The 15,260-nt window shown below is 38.4% G+C and overlaps 1 protein-coding gene across 5 annotated transcripts in view; it reads right to left on the bottom strand.

Annotated features, from left to right (window-relative positions):
• carmil2 (capping protein regulator and myosin 1 linker 2) overlaps nt 1-15,260 on the bottom strand; it is a 51,442-nt gene that overhangs the window by 13,080 nt on the left and 23,102 nt on the right. For all 5 annotated transcript variants that reach the window (XM_067390406.1, XM_067390407.1, XM_067390408.1 and 2 more), the window contains 6 exons: nt 14,951-15,064; nt 14,637-14,809; nt 14,450-14,537; nt 14,264-14,356; nt 12,302-12,368; nt 9,244-9,638 (listed from right to left, as the gene is read on the bottom strand). In XM_067390406.1, coding sequence (XP_067246507.1) covers nt 9,244-9,638; nt 12,302-12,368; nt 14,264-14,356; nt 14,450-14,537; nt 14,637-14,809; nt 14,951-15,064 — 930 coding nt within the window. The remainder of the gene's footprint in view (nt 1-9,243; nt 9,639-12,301; nt 12,369-14,263; nt 14,357-14,449; nt 14,538-14,636; nt 14,810-14,950; nt 15,065-15,260) is intronic.

The following is a 15,260-nucleotide window of genomic DNA, read 5'->3' as shown; positions in this document are numbered from 1 at the left end:
CACTTTTGAGCTTAAACACTAGCGGTTTTTGCTCTTTCACATTTTAACATTAAACATGGCATGATTCAGACTGTGATTCAGGTTTTCTGTCTGCAATGGATTTGTCTTTAGGCAAATCTGCCTATAGTGTCCCAAGAGAGGGCCAAACCCTACCCCTGCCCAATCTCTGTCTGCCCCCCCCCCCACCCTCCCACACCACCACCACCTAATATAATTATGCCCCTCAGATACAGCCTCATCACACACACACACACACACACACACACACACACACACACACACACACACACACACACACACACACACACACACAGACACACACACACTTAAATGAGAGTACGAGTGCTCATCAGTGGTGACTGGTGTATCTGTCATGTAGCCACAGTAATAACACAATAGCTGCACATATGGAGGTTGATTGTTGTAAGATCTGCCCATCCTGATCATTCTTAAGCATGAGTTTTAATGACATTACACCATGTTGTGATTATGATAAATGAGCAAAATGACTTTCATGATGGCAGTCATTAATCTTTTATTCTAACAATATGTTGCCTGTAAGCTGAAATCGTACTGCTGAACGTTTCTACAAAGGCTTCAGAAATATGGGTTTGTATATGTATTGTGAGGATCAATAGATCTTAATGTATATATCAGAACAGAATCTAGAGCAGGATTCATTTTAAGTGTGAAAAGGGATTAGGCTCAAAAAACAAATTAATACACAAAACAAACCCTTTGAGCTGTATAACACAGCACATTATGTACAGTTTAAATAGCACAAATATATCATTAGTATTCAGACAGAAAACACTGACAGAAAAGGGATGATTCTTAAGGCAGGAACACACCAAGCCGACGCCGAAAAACTAGTGGTGACGAAAGCAGACTGCGGGGTTGGCTCACGTCGGCAGCGTCTGGGTCCAAAGTTGGCCTGACACACCAAAACGACGCTCGACAGCCGACGACCAAGTAGCACGTCCGTTTTGCGCCTGCGTAAGATGAAATGCCTTTCCGAACCAGCAGGTGGCAGTAGCTGAACAGCTAATCAGAATGATCATATGACAGACCGACGAGCTCCGACGCCGATTCAACATTTCGAATCGGCCAAAAAAAAGCCAACGAGGACCAACTACAGCCGAGGGTGTGGAACACACTGAGAAAACTAAGTCGGCCAACGAACAAAAATTGCCCAACGGCCGACCGTCGGCTTGGTGTGTTCCTGCCTTTAAGCAATGAACTAAACTAGAGAGCAGCCGTTCTTGGCCTCAGCAAACTTACAAAGGGGCCTCAAGATGAACAAAAAGTATTTAAATTAATACATCATTAATATGTTGAAAAAACCAAGATCTAAACTTTAAAAATGGTTTAAAAAAAGAAATGAAAAAAATATGACTTGATTTGTCTTCAAGTCAAAAAGGTTGAGAACCACTGAACTATGAATATGAATTATGGTTCATTCATATAGCAGCACCATGAAAAATGTATTTACAACTAATTTTATTTTTCCGTAATGTGACGTATTTAAGTGGATTGTGAAAAGTCTACAAATAGCAGGTGCTTGGAGAGGAAGGGCTGAAAAATAAGAGGAATTAATGACATCAGTCAAAAAGTAAAGTTGTTTCAGAGGTGGAGCATTTTTTTATGAAAGACAAAATGTATTTTAGTACTGTTATTTTTTTAAAATAATATGCACAGATTAATCTTTCACATTAATACCACAAATGTGTATTAAGAATTGGGTCAACATTGATTTTATGTTGACTTTTTAACTGTGCCAGATCAGTAGCTTACAAACACTATACACACACAAAAGCACAGGGTGCGTGATCTGTGTGTTTTGCCTGTTTCCTGCTGCTGCACAGACTGCGAGGCCTTCGGGCAGTTTGGGTACTGCAGGATGAGAAAGAAAGAAATATGGAGAGAGAGAGAGAGAGAGAGAAGGAGGGAGAGACCACTGCAGAGCTATAGCAACCATATGCAAATGAGGCACCGTGCACCACATGAGAAATGGATTATAAATCATTTAGCACCTCTCGGCCAATGAAAAGGCAAAGCACTCATCACTCCATCTTCAAAAAGAGGAGGAGAGCAGGCGCCACGTTGTGTGAGGCGGCACAAGGAGAGGTGTTTCCCACACATCTTAACACACGATCATATTCTCCTACAAAACACACTGCATGAACAGTGCAACCATACAGCTCAGGTTTAATTATATACAAATAACAGAAAATAAATCTTTTGTGTGGTTCACATAGCCTGCTGGGTTTGTTAATGCCTAAACTAGATTCAAGGTTCATATTTTATCACATACAGCCAAACAAATCACTCATTTCATAAACAGGCTGTTACACATAAATCAGCAGCAGTAATTAATTCCACTACTAGCAATAATTTTAAAATCAAAACTGTTATCTACATGAATCCAGATAATGTTAATACATGACAGGTTAAGCTGGTCTGAGTCTGCTCTTGTAAAAGTGACACATTCGGGGCTGAAGAAGCTGTTTCCGGATCAGTGTAGCAGTAGGAAGCTGACACACTGATCAAAGAACAGTCCGACTCACATGTCATGACTCATGACTTTGTGTACACCGCATCAGATTTTCGTTGATGGTTCCCCTTTAAATTTCAGTGGAAAGAAGGAGAGATACAGAGAGATTGAGTGAACGCAGTGTTCTTTATCTCTCAGTTAAACTCTGTGAACTAAGTTCAGCGTTATGGTGTAAGCTGGAACAGGCCTGTCCAAAGGTGTCAGGTTGAGACAGTGATCCCAGAATTCCACAGGCTTCTGTCTAGGTTTCCCTGGTGGCAAAGCTACAAGCTCTATGGAAGTGATTAAATCCAACATGATAGGCACTTTCCACAAATAGGGTACAAAAAAGGGCCTTAACAAATGGTCAGTGAAATGTGGTGCTTAACTTTCAAAATATGCTGATTATCAAATTGAAGTTGCAAACCTCATATGAAATGAATATAAGCAGCTCAAATAGGGTCGCAAATTTAAACTCAATTGAACTGTTACTCAGCAGAGGCTAGTTAGTTTGTGACCAAATATTAGTTTTTACATTTTAGTTTTTATATATTCGTTTTTTTATATCCTTTTTACTTTGTATTACAAGGTTGAATGGTTAAGCTTGATTACTGCAGTTAACAGACATATTTGTCAGCTTTATTTTTAGGTATGTCATCATTGCAAAATGTCCGGTGACATTATAGCAGTGTCTTTCTCCAGTTCTGAACATGGTGACTGGGCACTGTACTTGCTCTGAAGTTTTGTTCAGTATAGATAAAAGCACATGTAAATGAAAATGTGAATCGGATTCCATGGTTTATGGTTCATATAAACAGACCTTTCAGAATCTGAAATCGGCTTGGGTTCCTTCAGATTGACGAAAATTAGTGCATGTAAATTTACCTAATGAATTGAATTTCAATTCAATTCAATAGATAATAAATTATTTTAAAATGATCATGAAATTATTATGGTTGTAATTTTTTAAGTAGATAAATACAGTAGAGGTTGTCAAGACTATGGAAGAGGATTAGGGCCAAGCAATAATAAAAATCTCGAGATTAAAGTTGTTAAATTTCGAGACAAAAGTCGAGATAAAATGTTGAGAATAAACTCGTTAAATTACGAGAAAAAAATAGTTAAATTTCAAGAAAAAAGTCTAGATAAAATGTTGAGAATAAAGTCATTAAATTACGAGAAAAAAGTTGTTAGATTATGAGAACAAATTCGGTAAATTATGAGAAAAAAAGTCATTAAATTTCAAGAAAAAAGTCGAGATAAAATGTTGAGAATAAAGTCATTAAATTACAAGAAAAAAGTTGTTAGATTATGAGAACAAATTCATTAAATTTCGAGAAAAAAAGTTGAGATAAAATGTTGAGAATAAAGTCATTAAATTACGTGAAAAAAGTCATTAAATTATTAGAACAAAAGACTTTTTTTTCATAATTTAATTACTTTATTCTCAACATTTTATCTCGATTTTTTTTCTCGAAATGTAATGAGTTTTTTCTCGAAATTTAACAACTTTAATCTCGAGATGTTTTTATTTTTTTTATTATTGCTTGGCCCTAATCCTCTTCCGTACAAGACAGTTTAAGACAGAAAAACATCTTATTTGAATATGTTCCTTGAGGTTCATTTATAATTTTAATAAAGTTTTTTACACACACACACACACAAAAAAATAAAAAAATAATATATATATATTTATATATATATATATATATATATTATGGTTACTTTTATATATATATATCTCCTTTTATCTCGCCTATCAGTAAACGGCCACTGTTATGATTGGCTAACATCATTGAATAGAAAACAGTATCAATGCCCACTCGCTGTCACACACAAGTTTGTGTTTTGAAAACATCCATTTAAAACCGTCTTTTTACAGACAAAGATTTACAGACAAAGCATTATGAAATAATTCACTTACAAAACAAAATTCTCTGTACAATATCGCGTTCATTATCGAAGGCGATTCATCTGCGATATGAACGCGATATTGCGTGGCTTGTCAGTGATCTACGGCTCTGTCTATTAAATGGCGCTCCATTTGAAAGCAGGTGATGGCGATTTAGCGACAATCAGGGAACCGGCTTTACTGATGAAATGCGCATGACAATCGCATGCGATTCTCACACCCAGTGTAGGCAAATGTCAGCCGTTAAGCAACTGAACGCCAGTGGGCGTGGCCTATGGTGAAATGATGTAAAACTATTTGTCAATGTCATGCTCTGGAGGCAGTCATATGCAAATGTACTTGTATGTGTCACTGATCCTGTGATAACAAACAAGGCGTTTTTGGAGCTTGATTAAATAAATGCTTTGTATATAATGAGAAGAACATTTTAAGCTATGAAACTTGCAGGATATTTTAATGGTACAAAGACCTCTTATATGTCAAAAGATCAAGGCAAATTTGATTTCTCATGTCATGACCCCTTTAAGAGTTTAAGGCGTATGGAAGCTACCGCCACAGAATAAAAAATAAAAGGTAATTGTGACTTTTTATCTCACAACTCTGACTTTATTTCTCACAATTGCAACTTTAAATCTAGCAATTCTGACTTTTTTTCTCAGAATTGCATTATATAAACTAGCAATTGTGAGTTATAAAGTCAGAAGTGCATGATATAAAGTCGCAACTGCAAGAAATAAAGTAAGAATTGCAATATATAAACTCGCAATTATGACTTTTTTCTTGCAATTACGAGTTTATATCTTGTAATTCTGACTTTATAACTTGCAATTGCGAGTTTATATTGCAATTGTGAGAAAAAAAGACACAATTACCTATTTTATTTTTATTCAGTGGTGGAAACAAGCTTCCAAAAAGACAATCTAATTTTGTCATGGAGTTTCCTTCTCCTGAAACACCTTATTAAAGGGTTAGTTCAACCAAAAATTAAATTTCTCTCATTAATTACTCACTCTCATGTCGTTTCAAACCCGTAAGACCTTCATTCATCTTTGGAACACAAATTAAGATATTTTAATGAAATCCGAGAGGTTTTTTTAATCCTCCACTGAAAGCCATGAAATTACCACATTCAAGGTCCAGAAAAGTGGGGTAATTAATTACAGAAATTTCATTTTTGGGTGAACTAACTCTTTAAGAATTCCATTCTGTGACTTGACATCAAATTGTTGAAGACACTGGTCACTCTAGGTTGGAAGTGGTGAGCATCCTTGTGTAATAAATCCTCTGTTCATGTGTGTATGGGTGTGTAAAACTGTGAAGAGGTAATAAAAGAAATGCTTATGCAGCCATCATAAAAGCAGGGGCCGAGATCATTTAAAAGGGATACAGGGACATCGCAAAATCTCACAGAGCCCCGGACACATTTTTTTATGGGTGGGTCGTCTTTCCTTGAGACCAATGAGTAGGCAGTACCATAGAGGCACCCCTCATCGCAGGGCCTGATTGTCCCCCACTGCTGAAAGCCCAGCAGGGACATACAGGAAAAAAAATCACACACACATATACTGGACCATCAGAGCATTATCTCTTCTCCAGTCACATGAGCTTCTCCCTGAGGCACCACCTGTCATTGGGTTTCCACCAGCCAAGGAGTATGACCGGCCGTCACACAATATGGACACACACCCTCGCCAACAGATCACGCTGACAGGAATAAACATATAACACACATACTCATTCAGGTGATCAGAAGCAATGACAGGAGTGTTTTCATCCCTCCGTGCTTATGTCTGTGATAACAGTGGCGCCAAACTCTCCAGAGAGTGTCTGTTCTGAAAAAGATGCCTGCAAAATGACCTCACACACACAATCACACAGCGTTAATAAGGATAAAGGTCCGTTCACACCAAGCATGATAGCTATAACGATATAGGTTTAAAAAGTGTGTGAATGGGCCTTAGCTGTGTGAAAATACACACTTTAATAACTGACTTGTACACACCAACAGGTAGTCATGACAACATTCAGCATTACACTCACGCATACCAGTCATCATGACAACACAGAAACAGCTGCGGGTCTCTTACACGGACGATGACATCATGTAACAGTATTGTATATAAAAATGGCTACCAAATGACTATAGATCATCCTATAATTTACCAACCACACATACTAAATACACTAAAATAATTTGTATATATCTAATTACAGCAGATGCTAAATACTATGATATTACCATGTTTTTTGTGGACACTAATGTGATGGTACTACTGTGGTATTCATAGACAAAACCAGGAGCAGAATGGTAAAATAATATGGTGATCCACATTTCACAGTACATTACCATTGCATTACCATTATTTATATGCATGGACACTACTATGATGGTAATACCATGTTTTTATTGGCATACCATGGGGTACTATGATAAATAAAGGTGTAACCATATGTACATTGCATCACAGTGCTCTGGTATTACCATGATTTTTGTGGACACTACCGCAACAGTAATACCATGGCATTTTTTGACACACCTTGGGATACTATGGTAAATAAAGGTGGTAATCATATGTACATGGTAACATAGTGCTATTGTATTACCATGATTTTTGAGCACACAATGGTATTGTTAGACACACCTTGGAGCACCATGGTAAATTAATACAGTGATATACATCATACCACAGTACAGTACTCTGGTATTACCATTATTTGTGGGGACACTACCATGGTATTTTTGAAATAGCTTAGGGAAAACTATGGTTAATAAAGGTGGTAATCATTTGTACATGGTATCACAGTGGCATTATCATGATTTTTGTGGACACTACTGTGACAGTAATACAATGTATTCTTCGGCATGCTCCGAAGTACCATGGTAAATTAATATGGTAATCATACATGGTATCACAGAACAACACTATGATGATAATACCATAGTATTTTTGGCATAGTGAGGGAAAGCTATCACTTCTTGCAAAAAAGTACTGTGTTAATACTATGATACTTTTATATCATTCAAATGTCTATAATTGTTTTTTTTTTTTTTATTAATACTTTTATTCAGCAAAAACACATTAAACAGATAAAAAGTGGCAGAATAAGTGCCATTATAAGTTATAAACATTATAAGTGACATTTATATTATAAAGATTTCAATTTTCAATGAATGCTTTTCTTTTGAGCTTTGTTTCACAAAAATATTAAGCAGCACACAACTGTTAATAAATGAAAAAAAAGAGAGAAATGTTTCTTGAGCACCAAATCAGCATATTAGAATGATTTCTGAAGGATCATGTGACACTGAAGACTGGAGTAATGATGCTCAATAATGAAATTCAGCTTTGCCATAACATAAATGCATAATATTTATTATTTTATATAGTTATTTGACTGTTTTTACTGTATTTTTGATCAAATAAATCCAGCCTTAATGGGCATAAGAGACTTCTTTCAAAAACATTTAAAAAAAATCTTACTGACCCCAAACCTTTGAGCGATAGTTTATATTTCATGGTACCATGGTACTCTACAGTATTTTTTGAAAGGCACTGTATACTCTGATACCATAACGGTAACGGTACCATAATAGCACTTTTTTTTTTTGCAATGAAACAATTTAATTAATGCCAAAATTAGATCAAATTACCAAAGTTCTGCGGCAAAGAAAGAAAATGTGGTTCAAATGACTCAACAGAGTAGTTTTCAACATACCTGTGATTATATAATACCTGACAACCACACAGATTTGCCACAATCACAATGTAAGGGCACAATAGCACCTTTATCACACAGCATCAAAGACACACACATCACACCTCACAATAGAGGCATCAATAAACAAGCCACATGTCATAGGAGCACATTACACACAACAGTGTAAAGGCATGTGTGTGTGAGCAGCTACAATTGAGAACACTGTAAAGCCCATCACTATGGCAACCATTTATCAAATGGCCATTCACAGGATGTACAAGTGGATACACACAGATATGAGGAAAAATACATCCTCTGCCTTTCTTTTCTGTCCATCTCACACTCACATAATGAAGACACCGCAGTGAGGATATAATATCTCACATTAGTCTCGACTCAACAGGAAAGACAGGACGGACTCAACAGAATCGCAGTGTGCCAGTGCAACCACACACGGTTGTTGCAGCATCGACTGTCACACGCCAACCCAAATTAAACATTGTTCTCCTATATACTATGCACAACCGAATAAACAGATTTTGATCGCACACCGTGGGTCGGCCACGAATAGAGGGATCCTCCATTCCTGATGACAGAAGAGGGTGCGAAAAGAAAGGGAGAAACCCTCCTTGATCTGAGAACATTAATAATTGAGTTGCTACAGCAGTCACACCAAACACAAACGGCAATAATCAGTGGACAGATACTGTGCCCCTTTCTGACAGCATACACACACCGCCCAGCTGAGCTTCACAAACACGACGACACATGCACACACACACACACACTGAAAATGGCAGTGGAGGAAACACCCAAAAAATCTCAACCCACCACAGCGGCACCCTCTCCCTGAGCATCTCTCGCCGCATATCGCAAGCGAGAGAAAGGACAAAATGAGAAGATGGAGTGGAGGAGACGGTGGGAGAGAGAGCCTGGAGGGTTGCTGCAGACGAACCAACCTGAGCAGTGCCGTCAGAAAGCAGCCTCCCTCCCCCTCTCTCTCCACCAGCAGCGTCCCCATCTCAGCCTCTCAAAACCCTTCCCATGCTCCTTTCTTCTCGGTTCCCGACCCTCCCGAGCGGCCGCTCTGCCGTCTTACCTGCGGCTTGCTGGGAGGCTGTCTGTTCCGGCGGTTGGGTCTGGGCCTGGAGCGGGTGTAGTGCCTCAGTGTGTGGCCTTCGATGGGCAGGTCCATAGGGGGCTGAGGAGGTGCAGGCTCCGAGCGCCGGGGCTCTCTGTTGCTAAGAGCGGCAGCAGCAGCAGCGGGAGCGGCAGCAGCATCCGCCTCTCTCCCTAAGTAGGAGGGGCTTCCTGGCTTCAGCTGGCCTGCCGTGGTGACTGACAGCCCCGTCGCCAATGACAACGACAAGGCCCGCCTCCTCTCCTCCGCTCCTACCCTGGAGACCTGAGGCCCTCCCCCTCCTCTATCCTCTACCTCCTGCTGGGGATGTGTGGCCGCACGCGCCTGCTGTTCCCCTTCCACATCTAACAAACCTGCAGAGAGAGAGAGGGAGGAAGGAAATAAGGGACAACAGAGGGAGATAGTGAGGGAGGGGTGAGACTGAAGCCTGTATGATGTGTGTATCTACATAAAGATGATGAAATAGATCGAGATAGATTGAGAGTTAAGGAGGGAGCGATGGATATGCAGCAGAGGGTACGAGAGGAAGCATAAATGATCAGTGAAAAAGGCAGGAAAAGGCAAGGAGGAAGATAAAGCCGGACATCACGAAAGGTTCAGAATATCCACATGAAAGATGCAGGCTGTGAGGGGAACCTCACAAAAACATGTTTTCCCAAAAAAATCAATAATCAATAAAAATACAGTATCGTTTATTTATAATTATAGTTTGCGTCTAATTTAAGAGGATTACAGATTTTTGCACTGTGACATTATTTTTATGAAGATAAAGCATTTCTCCCACAAAATTTTACTGTAGTACGATTCTATATTATTTTCAGTGACAATTCTCATTACTGTAATATTTTACTGTATTACAATAACAAACACTGAAATACATTTTGTACAATTAACCAGTAAAAAAGACCATCCAAAAACGTTAAATAAATCCTCTTGGCAAGGCGGCATTTATTTGATCAAAAATACAGTAAAAACAGAAAAATTGTGAAATATTATTACAATTTAAAAAAAAAATTATGTTATTAATGCAATTATTTATACCTATGCAGCATTCATTAGTCTCCAGTGTCACATGATTCTCCAGAAATCATTCTAATAGGCTTATTATCAATGTGAAAACAGTTGTGCTGCTTAATATTTTTGTGACTACTTTCTTTCAGGATACTTTGATGAATAGAAAGTTTAAAAGAACAGCATTTATTTGAAAAATAATTATTTTGTAACATTATAAATGTCTTTGCTGTCATTTTGATCAATTTCTTTAGAATTAATTTCTTTTTAAAAACAAATACGTAAATTAGTTTAGTCACACTTTCGATTAGGGTTCAATTCTCACTATTAACTCCTAATTACTGCTTATTAATAGTTAGTAAGGTAGTTGTTGAGTTTAGGTATTGGGTAGGGTTAAGGGATGTAAAATATAGTCATGCAGAATAAGGCATTAATATGTGCTTTATAAGTACTAATAAACAGCCAATATTCTAGTAATATGCATGCTGATAAGCGACTAGTTAATAGTCAGAATTGGAGCCTAAACTAAAGTGTTACCATTAGTTTTTTTGCATTACAGTAATGATAATAAAAATGTCCCAATACAAAAAAATGGTCCTAATACCAGGCTTCATATTCTTTGAGCAAATTATAATTTCTTCATCCGATTTATCTCGGGGTGAAATGTGACTGGAATGAGAAAAAGACTCCTGATAAGAGGACAGGTATACACAAAAGAACAGAAGAAGAGAAGGGTGTGGGACTGGGGGAGGGGTTGTGTCATGGTTGTAAGCGGGTGGCCCTCCTCCCTCGTCTGAGGGGCTCAGTGGTGTGAGAGTAACAGGGCTATGCTCCAGTTAGCTGCTGCCAGCAGTGTGTTACACAGCTGATTATATATAGTAGAGACAGGGTGGGACCTCCCAAAATCAAACCCCCGCTGTCTCAGGCTCACACACACACCACAGATATAGACCAATTAGACAGGGTGGGGAAATCCCATGAGAGGGGGATCCCGTTCTCACAACCAGGACTTCAATCTACAAAGCACGCTTTTGATGTCACATGTGCACTACTACAGTAAATACTGCATTACATAAACACTCAATTTCACAAATTTGCGCAAGTTGATCACACATTGGGCTGTCATTAAATCGGTTTATGTGTGCTATGGTAAAGGCTGTCATTGAATGAGAGCTGCCTGACCATATCCTTGTAACTGCCACCCCCCTTTTTGAGCATAGATCATTCTGAACCTAAATGGTTGTAATTCATGAATGTTTTGTAATACAGACCTAAGGTTGGTCTCTTTTTAAAGAAAACACTCAGCAAATTATTGCAGAAGTGAAAGCACTTTTTAAAAAAAAGTGTAAAACATTTATAGAAGTCTAAGGTTACTGTAAAGCAAATGCTGAATTAAACATTATACTAAACATTTTTTATTTTATACAAAATATATATTTTACAAAATAATTTGGACTCTAAAATTGCTAGAAAATCAATGCCGTATGTCTAACCAAGTTGTGTTCCAAATTTAAAGTTTATATCACAAAAATTGAGCCCGCTAAAAGGTTTCCAAGATAACGCCATTTCCAATTTCGATATAATTTCACAGGATGAATTTTAAGCTTTCATATGATACCTAATTTATGATGATTACTAAAATATATGATAAGGGGAAAAAAATCAATAAACAAATTTGCGGCAAGGGTCCTGCTCCCAGAAAACTGACAGTACATTTGATCGGTTGCGTAAATAATAACATTGTTTTGTTCATGTAAGAGCACTGGCAAGCCTTTAACCCCTCCTGTTCTGACATCTTTGATGATTGCATAATTAAACAGACCTCTGACCTCAACAGCTGTGGAGCCAGGTCTTTTTTACAGCCAATAAGCTTTCAAGTAACATGCAACTATGGTGTCCCCAATGTACGCTACACCCAATCATATTTGATTTAGGAGTGCAAAAGCAGAGACAAATGGCAAGAAAGAAAGAAGTACTTGTCGGCATCAAGACACAAGAGACTTACTTTTGATGGAAGGGGCGGGGCGGATGCTACGGGAGTGGAAGCTGTTCCTCCAGATGACGGGGACGTACTATGGACACAGAGAGAAAAACTGCAATCAAACTCCTTACTGCAACAACTTGAATTTATAATAGAGTTCAGATTATGAAAACATATAAACTCTAAATTCTGGTACAAAATTTAAATAATGAGTAAACACATCATCGATCCTTCTTCTAAAAACGTGTTCTTGTCTGATTCACCCTGATGCACTATGGTAAGCCTATTGTATTAAGTGTTTATATATTAGACCTGATGGGATTGTTTTAGTGGGAAATTGCATGCATATGTCACTTGCCGTGCGTGTCTCATCATATTTGTAAATAGAGAAAAGTTCCTCCAGTTACTTTGAAGTGTGTATGGTGTGTGAGTGTTTGTCACAACAAGGGAGAAAGGTTAATACGGAGCACAATAAATCCCAAACCTACAGGGAATCACCTGTTTTTAAGAAATGCAGAATAGAGAAGAGACTGCTGGCAAAAAGAGAATGTGACAGTCAGAACTCGTAATAAAACAAGAATCAACATTGGCTTGGCTTTTCAGAGGTGGTGAGAACTGAGGGATTTGAAATGTTGTAACAGTTTGTCAAGTCAAGTCACCTTTATTTATATAGCGCTTTTTACAATGTAGATTGTGTCAAAGCAGCTTTACATTGATAACTGGTACATAATTTTGCTGCACAGCAGCTCTTCAGCGTCTAACAGTGGACCGATCCGCGATAGACACCTGCTTTCAAACACTCCCGTGTGTATCTGTGTAAGCGCTTAGTAAAGAGATTTATTGATGACTATTTACAACGTTTTTACAGCGTTGATCATTAATGCCTATCACAGACATATCGATGAGCCATGAAAACAACGGCCAATCACAGATGTTTACGAATCCACTCAACAGCGCTCAAAGCGTCACATTTTTTAAATTTCAGTACCAACTAGGTACCGAAGTCGGTACTTTTGACAACACTAGTGTCAATGCAGACAGATCAGAAGCACTGTTGAATAAATGTCAAGTGTCCCCAACTAAGCAAGCCAAAGGTGACAGCGGCAAGGAACCCAAACTCCAAAAGGTGACATCAGGTGGCAAACAAGTGGCAAATAGGTGTTAAAATGGAGAAGAAAAAAAAACCTTGGGAGAAACCAGGCTTAGTCGGGGGGCCAGTTCTCCTCTGGCAAACAGTGCTTTGTTACGAATCAGGTTGCTATCATAAGTCTGATAGTATTGCAACAATCAAAGTATTTATTTCAGTTCCATCCAGTTGAGGATCGTATTCATCACGCTGGTATGGACGATTTGTTGAGGAACTGTGGCACTGGCTGTCGTGTCGATGAGGCCTTCACAATGGATGATCTAGTCGACTCAATCTCTGCTGATACTTCAGGGCTGCGTTGTGGTCGTGTCCAATTGAGGATCGTATTCATCACGCCGGTATGGTTTGTTTTACTCAACAGGAGAGTAAGGTATTTTACTGAACAGATAAACTGCCATATGTAGCTCTCTAACATAATTCATTCTAAAGCATTATATATTGTGAAGGGTCATTTTATTATAGTTGTTTTAGCGCTGCACTGAAATTTATTTTTAAGGAAGTATCGAGTCTATTAATGGGTATAGCTACAGTAACATCTTCAGCTACTCGGCTTGAGATCCTGATTATATCTCTTAAGCCTAGTAGTGAATGCTTTGTGAGCAGTTGGATAACCATATTCATCCTCATAGTCACGCAGAGGCGAATCACAACCAAAACAATGTTCTTCTACAAAATCCATGCAGTTTTGTTTTTTAACCGCAAGAGGGCCAAAATTTAAATTTAAAAAAAGAAACAAAAATTCTGTCCCCAATTTTTTGAGAGTTAGTATATGTTGAAAATCAAAATCAAAGGAAGAGTCATGAGTAAGTGGCGGATCAGAATGCTAGAATGAATCTTACATCATCTGTAGGGAATTCATGCTCCATCACTCTGAGCTGAGGAACATTGGCCTTGATATTGGTGGACTGGGAAAACTCCCTCATATGCTTGTCCTGTAAGCAAGAGAGATATATGTTGCATGTCATATAGGCACACACACAATTCTCATATGCACAATATACACATTCATAAATGCAAACACTCACCAGCTTCTCCTGAGCTACTGACAAATCCTGAAGAACTTCCTCAATTATACTTTCCACCAGAGAGACACTGACAGACAGTTTCAGTTCACTGAGAAAGAGTGAGAGAGGAGAGCAAAGAGTAAAAATATATATATGTTTGGGGGTTAGGTTAAGTGTTAAATATTGTTTATAGTGATGAACGTCCCACCAGAGCTTGTTTTTGATGCTGTTCTCTGCCTCTTGCATTGTGTTTTGAATAAAGTGTGCAGCCTGACGTGTCTTCTTGGCCACACGATCTGCCAGGTGCTCGCTGACACTTGACCTCTGGACGACTCTGGGGCAGGTCAGCTGGGCAGACTGCAGCATTGCCGTTGCCAGTTCCTGCACAACAAGAAGAAACATTTTTGATTCTACTGCCATCAAATTACAGCGACCTCCACTAAAGCAATCCATACTACATAGCAGACACTACAGAGAATTCTGTATGCAAACACACACCCAAAAAACATGACTAAACTTCACCTGGATTTCCTCAGTGATCTCGCTCCTCAGGGCTGTAGATGCATCATTGAGAATGCATTTAAGCATGTGACCACTAGAGGGCGCTCTGCCCAACTCATAGAGTCCTGTGAAAGACTGAGAGGCAAGGCCAAATGTCAAACATCACGAGTTAGGGCATCATTACATTGTTATGGAAATTTAAAACAGAAAAGTATATCCGTCATTACTACTATGCAGTGCATTTTTAATGTCCTCATTATTTGTGTCTTGATACTTATTATACATTTCTGAAATCTGGTGTACCCTGTTACAAGTATATTTTTTTTTAAAA

The sequence above is a fragment of the Chanodichthys erythropterus genome, chromosome 7 (assembly GCF_024489055.1).
Source record: "Chanodichthys erythropterus isolate Z2021 chromosome 7, ASM2448905v1, whole genome shotgun sequence".
Classification (NCBI taxonomy): Eukaryota; Metazoa; Chordata; class Actinopteri; order Cypriniformes; family Xenocyprididae; genus Chanodichthys; species Chanodichthys erythropterus.
Note: the sequence above shows the minus strand (reverse complement) of the source record. Positions and strands in the feature narration are given on the sequence as shown.